The following is a 9,623-nucleotide window of genomic DNA, read 5'->3' on the forward strand; positions in this document are numbered from 1 at the left end:
GGAGCTATATGTCCTAAAAGGAGTTCTGGAAATATTAGCACAGAAAAGGGGAGCAATAGATGCAGACTGAAAATATGGTTTTGGCATATTTTGCATATCTTTTGAAAATTTTAGGAAGAGAGGGGGCTATTAAATTCAAAGGGAAAGGAACTGATTAAAGTGTTAGAAACCTTACAATTACCAGAGGAAGTAGCAGTGGTAAATGTTAAAGGACATAAAAAAAAGGAGCAACTCAGCAGGTGTGAGGGAACAATTTAGCTGATTTAGAAGCTTAAAATGCAACTGAATCAGAGACAGAAAAGCTAATAACAGTATTAGCACCCATGAGAGAAATGCAAAAAATCCCTGTATTCAGTGGGATGGAAGAGGAAGAACTCCTGAAAATAGGAGCCAAGAAAGATAACAAAGGGAAGTGGAGATTAGCAGATAGGAAGCAAATGTTGAATAAACACCTTGCCAGGAAAATGCTAGAAGGCATACATGGAACAACACATTGGGGTACACAAGTGCTAAGTGATCAATTTCTGAGGGACTGGGGGTGCATAGGAATTTTCAGAATAGCTAAGCAAGTAACTGAACAGTGTGTCATATGTCAAGAAGTAAATAAGAATGTCATGAGGAAAATACCCAGAGGAAGGCAAGAACTAGCCTTAAGGCCCTTCCAAAACATCCAAGTGGACTTTACTGAGCTTCCCCAGGTACAACAGTGGAAGTTTTGGCAGTGAGAGTAGATCACGTGACTTATTGGGTAGAGGTGGTACCCAGTGTGAAAGCCAATGCCAATGTTGTGAATAAAACACTTCTAGAATCAATCATTACCCAATATGGGATGGCAAACAGGATTGATTCAGACCAGGGAACTCATTTCACATTGAAGATATTGTAGAAAGTTGTTTAGACCTTGGGAGTAAAATGGGAATTGCACACTCCATGGCGTCCACAGACTTCCAGTTGGGTTGAGAGGATGAATCACTCTTAAAAGAGCTGTAGTTAGGTAATGATTGAAACTCAAATGTCATGGGTAAAATGTCTCCCTTTGGCCTTATCAGGAATTAGAAGCCAACCCCAGTCAGATCGGGGGGTGTCACCCTATGAAATGATGAATTGGGTTACCCTTCCTGACCCCCCCAGAAGGTTGCTGCCTATGAGGAAGGGGAAGCCAATGCCAAGAAATAAGTTATGTCTATAGCACAAAGCTTAGAAGGGCTAAGACATAAAGGGGCAATTCCTCAAACTACCACCCTGGATTCCAGAATCCATAATATTAATCCTGAGGATGGGGTGATGATTAGGCCATGGAGAGATCAGCCTCTTACTCCCCAGTGGGAAGGTCCTTTTCAGGTACTGCTCACCACCAAATCGGGTGTGCAAACTGCAGAGTGGGGATGGACTCATGCCAACAGAGCCAAAGGCCCAGTGGAAGACCCCAAAGAGTGGATTATAACATCCAGGCTGCGTGAAACAAGATTGACTCTCAAGAAGAGACTGAAAGACAACCAGAAAGACACCAAGATGCCCAAAAAGTAGAGTCAAGCTTCCACCAACCAGCTCGAGAACTGTCTTCCTGTTTTAGTGGGTGAGAATTACCAGCATCTGTTGAGGAGAAGTACACAAGGGACTGTAAAAGGTAATGGGATAGCTTCTTAAAGACAATAAGACAAAGGAAGGAGAGCAAGACTGGGTTGGCCACTTTGTTTGCTACCAAGAAGGCTCCATAGCCCTGCTGCGGGTATCAACCCCGTAGGCATGGTAAGGTAGGGACAAAAGGCCATACCAGACCTCTATCATTCCTCAGTTGTCTTTTAATTCAACAGAGGCTGGAGGGCAGGACCGAGTTGGCCTCTGTACTCACTCCTAAGATACACTGACTATGGGTAGCAGCCACATAGGCACGGTAGATGGGAGTCAAAGCCATACTGGACCCCTGGGATGCCCTTTTGTCCATTCCAAATAAGTGTGTCTAAGGAAAACCTGAGATTTTTCTCCTGTTCCCACTGTCCTTGCCTACATCAACAGATGCTGGTATGACTCATTCAAGAGAGACAGAAAAATTTTTACTTAATTGTTTGCGCAAAATGACTTCTAGAAAAAGAAAAGGGGGCTTGTTATAGATGAGTAATCCTATGGCTGACTCTCACAATTAAGGGGTGAATATTAAATATATGTTAGGAGAAGTTTTGTATATGTATAGTTATCCTGCTGCTCCCCCTTGTATTGTTATCACGTGATACAATCAGTAGTCGGGGCATTTGGGAGGGTTGGCTTGTTATTATGGCAGCACCTGACTTCCAAAAAAGGTGTTAGACAGTGATCTCCACCACTGGACAGAGAAGAAGGAGTCAATTGAGAAGACTTTGTGAGGGGCTAGAGGTATAAAAGACAGAACATCCATTTTGTAGATGGGCACATGGTGACTGAATCCTTTCCTCCTGATGCTGTATTCTTTTCTTTATTCAGACTTCAGTTGTATTTTAATAGGATCTTAATAAAGCATTTAAATTTTTGAAAGTGAAAATAATTTCTCACATGGGCTTGGGTAATGTGAAGCAAGGTTGTCCACACTGGGTCAGTTTCAAGATAAAACTTCTCTGACCTGGCCAGACCTACTGAAGAGGTATCCTGGATCAATATCAATCACAGAATGCTGCAATCAGCTCTTCTCTAAAGGGAAAAGTAATAAAACACACTCTTTAAAATAGGAATACATATTTCTTAGAAGCTTATTGAAATATTTCTTCATAACTGCAAAAACAAAACTTCCTGTTGAACTGAACTAGACCACAGAGAAATCAAGGCAGAGCCAGGGGTTGTCAGGACTTGCTTGATCCTAATGAGCCCTGTGGTGCATTTGGAGTTGAGCCCTTGAACCCTGGGCCTGAGAGCAGATTGCACAAACCTTTCCAGGAGTCAAACTCACTGAAAAAACTCAAAGTGTCTTCAGGCATGAATGTGTCCCTCTGAGGTCCATTCCCAACACAGGCTCCTCATGGACTCCTTGGAGGAGAGAATTGGAGGCCAGGATGGCATGAAATCCTCTCAGAGACTCAGTGTAGAAAGGAAAATCCAAAGTACCTTAAAAACCTTGAGTATCTTAAAGTATTAATGAGCACTACTAAGTGTCAGTACAAAGCTCTCAAGGGACTCGTTAAAGCAGAAAACTTGGGCTATGATTGCACAAAGCTCTCACAGAGTCTGTATCAAAAGGGAAACACCAAGTAATTTAAAAAACCTGAAGTACCCTGAAGCATTATTGAGCCCACTGAGTGTTGTTACTGACAAAGCTTCTCCAGGGACTAATTACAGCAGATAATTGGAGGCCATGATTGCACAAACCTCTCAGAGACTCCAAGGCAAAAGCCAAACCCAAAGTCCTTTGAAAAACCTGCAGTCCCTGCAGGGAGCATGAAGGGCCATTCCTGAGCAAGGCTCCCCAGGGACTCCTTCCAGCAGATCCTTGAGGCCACTGGGATGTGGGCTAGGGGGGGATGCTGAGGGCAGGACAAGGGGCTGACAGTGCCCAGCCTGGCTGGGGCTGTGCCAGGAGGCCCTAGTGCCTCAGGACAAGGTGTCTCCTCACAGCCCTTGGTGGCACAGACCCTGCTGCTGTGCCCCAGGGCACCAAGACTTGGCTTCTCTTTGTCCCCACTTGTCATCACTGCCTCCAGTTCTCTGCTCTGCCTGGGGCCTGGGGACACTTTCTCAGTTGTGTCCCTCAGCGGGACCCATTAAAAGTCCAAGAAAGTTTGGAGTTGGATTCTGCCTTGGAGTTCTGGAGAGGTTTCTTCAGCTCCCTCTCAGGGACTGATGTTTAAGGACTGAGCACAAAGCCCCAGAGGCTCATTAAAGTCCTTGTGCTGCATCTGTGCTGCTGAGCTGGGCCGGGCTCCTGGCTCAGAGGCAGCTCCTGGTAACCAAGAAGAGTTTCAAAAGCACATTTCTCTTGATGAGCAGCATTTTTCCAGCCCAGCAGGGCTGGGGCACTGCCTGCAGCCACCCTGGGCACAGCAAAGAGGCGCAAAGAGCTTCAATCAGTCAGGGCTGGGAAGGTGCTGAGAAGTGCCTGGGGCAGAATCACTGCCAGCCCTTGGCACAGGAACCTCTGGCTGCAGGACAATGCAGCTGCAGCTCCTAGAGCCATTTCCTAAAGCTGGAACATCGCAATGCCTACAGACTCTGTGAGTACATTCTCTGCTTGTCTCTTGTGCAGAGCAGCCAGGGGTGCCCAGGCTGTCCTGCAGAGCAGGGTCCTGCAGCCCAGGGCGCTGTGCTGAGGCAGGGACTCTGCTGCCTGCCAGGAACAGCTCTCAGCCAGCCCTGGCAGCTTCTCCCAGCACTGGGGGACAAGATCTGGGTGGGAGGAGACAGCTGGTAGGGCTTGGAAGTGTTCTCATTGAGTGGGGAGGATGCTGCATTGTCCAGGACTGCTCCCAGCATGGCATTTAACTGCAGAAAATTTCCAAGTACATTATACAGGGAGCACAGAAAGGGCCTGCATAAAAGGGAAAATCCTGCTTTTTTAATCCACTGCTCTGGGTTGCCTGGATAGGAAATTGCACATAGATATTTATCTCTCTGTTCAGGTTGAGAAACAAACCTTTTTTTTTTTCTCCAGTCTTATGTATCCAGGCAGTTAGAGAAATTAGCACAGGGCAACTTAAAGGCAGCATCAGTGTCACTTTTCCAGCCTCCTCAGGAATGCTCTGAGTTGCCATCAGAGCCTGAAGAGCCAGAGCTGTCCCTGGGCAGTGCCAGAGCTGGGAGGGTCGGAAGGGCAGAGCTGATCCCCCAGGACTGGGCTTGGCTCTGGCAGCACTGGCAGGGCCCAGCCCTGGGCACAGGGAGGAGCTGCTGGCAGGGACAGTTTCAGGCAGCAGAGCCCTGGGCAGGCAGTGGGGGGAAAGTGTCCCCAGGCTGTGCTGGGACATTTAAAGTCCAAACCCAGCTATTCCATGATTATTTTTCTTACAGATCCCCATGCTAAGACAGCTCAAATGTCCAACAGCAGCTCCATCAGGCACTTCCTCCTGCTGGCATTGGCAGACACGCGGCAGCTGCAGCTCCTGCACTTCTGCCTCTTGCTGGCCATCTCCCTGGCTGCCCTCCTGGGCAACGGCCTCATCATCAGCGCCGTAGCCTGCAGCCACCACCTGCACACGCCCATGTTCTTCCTCCTGCTCAACCTGACCCTCAGCGACCTGGGCTCCATCTGCACCACTGTCCCCAAAGCCATGCACAATTCCCTCTGGGACACCAGCACCATCTCCTACACAGGATGTGCTACACAGCTCTTTTTCTTTAGTTTCTTTATTGTAGCAGAGCTTTCCCTCCTGACTATCATGTGCTACGACCGCTACGTGTCCATTTGCAAACCCCTGCACTACAGGACCCTCCTGGGCAGCAGAGCTTGTGCCCACATGGCAGCAGCTGCCTGGGCCAGTGCCTTTCTCAATGCCCTGCTGCACACAGCCAATACATTTTCCCTGCCCCTGTGCAATGGCAATGCCCTGGGCCAGTTCTTCTGTGAGGTGCCACAGATCCTCAAACTCTCCTGCTCTTACTCCAACCTCAAGGAACTTTGGTTCATTGCTGTCAGTGCCTGTTTATCATTTGGTTGTTTTGTATTCATTGTTTTCTCCTATGTGCAGATCTTCAGGGCTGTGCTGAGGATCCCCTCTGAGCAGGGACGGCACAAAGCCTTTTCCACCTGCCTCCCTCACCTGGCTGTCATCTCCCTGTTTGTCAGCACTGCCATAATTGCCTACCTGAAGCCCCCCTCCATGTCCTCCCCATCCCTGGATCTGGCGCTGTCAGTTCTGTACTCAGTAGTGCCCCCAGCCCTTAACCCCCTCATCTACAGCCTAAGGAACAAGGAGCTCAATGCTGCAGTGAGGAGACTGATGATTGAATGGTATCAGAAACACTAAATTGCTGGCCAATTTCTACAAATCACTTGTAATAAAAGTTATCTTTGATAATTCTTGTTGTTTTCATTTTGAAAGTTTTTATCTGTGTTTTAGTTTCTTAATCTTCTCCACAAAGAAAGGCCACTGTTTGTGCCATTTCTCATTTGGCTTCTCTCCACCTCCCCTGTGGCCACAGACTCTGTCAATGAGGGGCTGTGCCACACTTAACGAGGAACCCACTTGCCGCGGCACCTATACACAATCATGAACAGGTACGGGACATTCGGACCAGTGACATGAGCTTTTTATTTCAGCACATCAGTCTCAGCACATTGTTAGACAATGGAGAGAGGATGTTAACAGCTTGCTGATCCACAGGGAATGCCAAGGAGGTGTGGCATTACAGCATAGCATAAAACCATCTCAGCCTAGATTTCAGCCAATCACACATAGAGCAACACATATTGACAAGCATTCTATCCAATCATATAAAACACACTTAATGGTAGTTAAAACAAAGACTTGCTCAGAAGAGACAAAGAACAGAGCTCCATTCATACTAACCTTCTAAAGATATACAATAAATAACCTTGTTGTAATCCATAAGCCAGTTCTACAGAGGTCTATTGTTATTTGTCACCTATGCTCTACAGCTTAGAAAACATTTTTGCTGCATTTGCAATGCTGACAAAACTTCTGTCTGAGGCCTATTCTTTTTTAACCAATTCATTAAAACCTTCTAACTTTATGAATTTCAGCAGGGCTGCGCTCTCGGTGACTTTAAATGAACTAAAGAATCTTCCAGCAAAGTTTTCTGCAGAGATGCCCTTTTGTTGCCTTCCCTAGTGCTGCAGCAGCAATGTCTGTGTGCAGAGCTGGAGGCAGATAAGGGCTGGCCCAGCAGCTGTGCCCAGCAGCAGCAGCACTTGGTGTTGCCAGTGCTGCTGCCATGGCCCTGCCCCACTGCCCTGGTGGCCCTGGTGTTGCTGTAGGGCCTGAGTGCTCTCAGGGCCGGGCACAGCCTGGGGGGTGGCAGTGCCGGGGCTGCAGCAGGTACAAGCCATGGCCACTGCTGTGGCAGCGCTGACGCCTCAGGCCAGGCCCTGGGGTCTCCAGGCTCCTTGCCCAGGCTCTCTCAAGAACATGGCCAGGCCAAAGCTCAGCACAGAGAACCCCCGTGAGCAGCTCCAGGCTGGCCGTGGGCAGGCTGGGTACAAACAGCATTGCTGGGGCTCTGCAAGGGTCCTGGGACAGAAGGGAAGGAGCAGCAGAGCAGGGGCTGATCCATCCCCAGTGCGCTGGACAGCCCAGGGCAGCGTCCCAGAACGTCCTCATGGAGCTGCCAACAACATCCCCCCTCTGCAGCCCTGGCCTCTCCCCCAGCTCACACAGGTGCCCCATCCTTGCAGGCACAGACACGGCAGCACTGGCTCAGCAGCCCCTGTTTGCATTGCACAGAGCAGGGGAAGCACCCCCATGCTGTTGGTGTGGGGACATGAACCTGAGGGAGCACAAATGCTATCAGCCCCTGGGGCCAGCAAGGGCTGGGGGACACCAGGGAAACCACCCAGGTTTGTGGTGGCCTCTGCAGTCAGCCAAAATGTTTGTTCCCATGAGCTGGGTTTCCTGTGCCACTACAGATGTTGTTGCTCAGAGCCAGGGCTGCCTGGCAGCCACCCCCAAACTGCCCTGAGCATTTCCTTGGCTTTACCTTTGATTTCTTTACTCCTCCTGCTTCATATTTCTTCCTCTTGCTCACTCCAGGGGGCCCAGAACTGGACACAGCACTCAAGATGCTGCCCAGCACAGGGGAAGAATCCCTGCCCTGCTCCTCCTGGCCACACCATTCCTGATCCAGGCCAGGAGCCATTGGCCTTCTTGGTCACCTGGGCACACTGCTGCCTCATGTCCAGCTTGCTGTCCATCAGTCCCTGTAGGTCCCTTTCTGCCTGGGTGCTGGGGCAGCCACTCTGTCCCCAGCCTGTAGCGCTGTGGCCAAAGTGCAGGACCTGGCACTTGGACTTGTTAAACCTCACCTTGTGTGATCTGGGCCCTTGATCCAGCCTATGCAGAGCCCTGTGCAGAGCCCTCCTACCCTCCAGGAGATCCACACTCACACTCAGCTTGGTGTGATCTGCAAATATGTCCTTGGTTCCATGGGGCCCCTCAGTGTCACAATGGCCTCTTGGTAGCATCAGGCCCTGCACTGTCACACTGGTGTCCTTGGATCCACGAGACCATGCAGAGCAACAATGGTCTCCTTGGTTCCATGGGGTCCAAAATGTCACACTGATCTCCTTGGTTCCATGGGGCCCCAAAATGTGATAATGTTCTACTTGGCTCCATCGGGCTTCACAGTGTCACAATGCTATCATTGGTGCTGCAGTTTAACAGGGGCCCCTTGGTTCCATGGGGCCCCAGAGTGTCACAATGGGCCCATGGTCACATGAGGTTCCACACTGTCACAATGGTCTCTGTGGTTTCACAAGTCCCCTCAGTGTCACAATGGACTCCTTGTTTCCATGAGGCCACACAGTGTCACAATGTTCTTCCAGATCCCTTGAGGCCCCATCCTGTCACAGTGGCCCTTTGGTTACACAGGATCCTGCAGTGTCACAATGTCCCCTTGGTTTCATGGCGCCCTGCAGTGTCAGAATGGCCCCTTGGTTCCACTGGGCCCTGGAGTCTCCCAATGGTCTACTTGGTTTTGCAGTGTCAAAATGGTGAAGCCCCTTTGTTAATGGAGGCCCTGCTGTGTCACAATGGCCTCTGTGGTTCCACGAGGACCCAGAGTGTCACAGTGCACTCCGTGGGTCCATTTGGCCCAGAGCACAACAATGGACCCCTGGTTCTGTGGGGTTGCACAGTGTCAACATGGTCCTCTTAGTTCCATGAGGCCCTGCAGTGTCACAATGGCCCCAGAATGTCCCATTCATCACAGAATGACAGAATCAAATAGGCTGGAAAAGACCTTTGAGATGATCAAGTCCAAATAATGCCCTAATACTGCCTTGTCACCCAGACCATGCCACTAAGTGCCACTGGAGAAGGACAGTGACTCTGTCACCTCCCCCCCAGCCAGCCCATTTCAATGCCCATTCACCCTTTCTGTGAAGAACTTCTTCCTATTGCCCAGCCTAAACCTCCCCTGGTGCAGCTTAAGGCTGTGTATTCTTGTCCTGCCCTCCAGTAGATCCACACTCACACCCAGCTTGGTGCCATCTGCAATTTGTGAATGGTGGACTCGATCCCCTCACCCAGATCATCAGTGAAGATAGTAAACAGGACTGGGCCCAGCACAGATCCCTGGGGGACACCACCAGTGCCTGGACACCAGCTGGGTGCAGCACCATCCCCACCACTCTCTGGGCCCAGCCTCCAGGCAGCTCTTAAATCTCCCAGTGAGGAGGGAACCTGCCCAAGCCGTGGGCTGCAGCTTTTCCAGGGAATGCTGTCAGAGACAGTGTCAAAGGATTTGCTGAAGTCCAGGCACACAACATCCACAGCCTTTCCTGCATCCACAGGCAGGTCACCTGGTCATAGAAGGAGACCAGGTTGGTCAGACAGGACCTGCCACCCCTAAATCCACGCTGGCTGGCTCTGATCCCTGGGCCATCCTTTGGGTGCCCTGTGATGGCACTCAAGGTGATCTGTTCCATAACCTTGCCAGGCATCCAGGTCAGGCTGACAGGCCTGGAGTTCCCCAGATCCTCCTTCCAG

At 50.2% G+C, this 9,623-nt stretch overlaps 1 protein-coding gene across 1 annotated transcript; it reads left to right on the plus strand.

The window, feature by feature from the left end:
• Positions 1-4,991: 4,991 nt before the first annotated feature.
• Positions 4,992-5,924, plus strand: LOC128945956 (olfactory receptor 14J1-like). The gene has a single exon (XM_054289888.1). The coding sequence runs from the start codon at positions 4,992-4,994 to the stop codon at positions 5,922-5,924; it is 933 nt and encodes a 310-aa protein (XP_054145863.1).
• Positions 5,925-9,623: the final 3,699 nt, after the last annotated feature.

The sequence above is a fragment of the Melozone crissalis genome, unplaced genomic scaffold (genome assembly GCF_028551555.1).
Source record: "Melozone crissalis strain CALT ecotype California unplaced genomic scaffold, PUWL_Pcris_2 ptg000068l_1, whole genome shotgun sequence".
NCBI lineage: Eukaryota > Metazoa > Chordata > Aves > Passeriformes > Passerellidae > Melozone > Melozone crissalis.

Bases quoted from the DNA above. Each gene is read 5' to 3' on its own strand.
- LOC128945956 (XM_054289888.1), top strand. From the start codon at position 4,992: ATGTCCAACAGCAGCTCCATCAGGCACTTCCTCCTGCTGGCATTGGCA.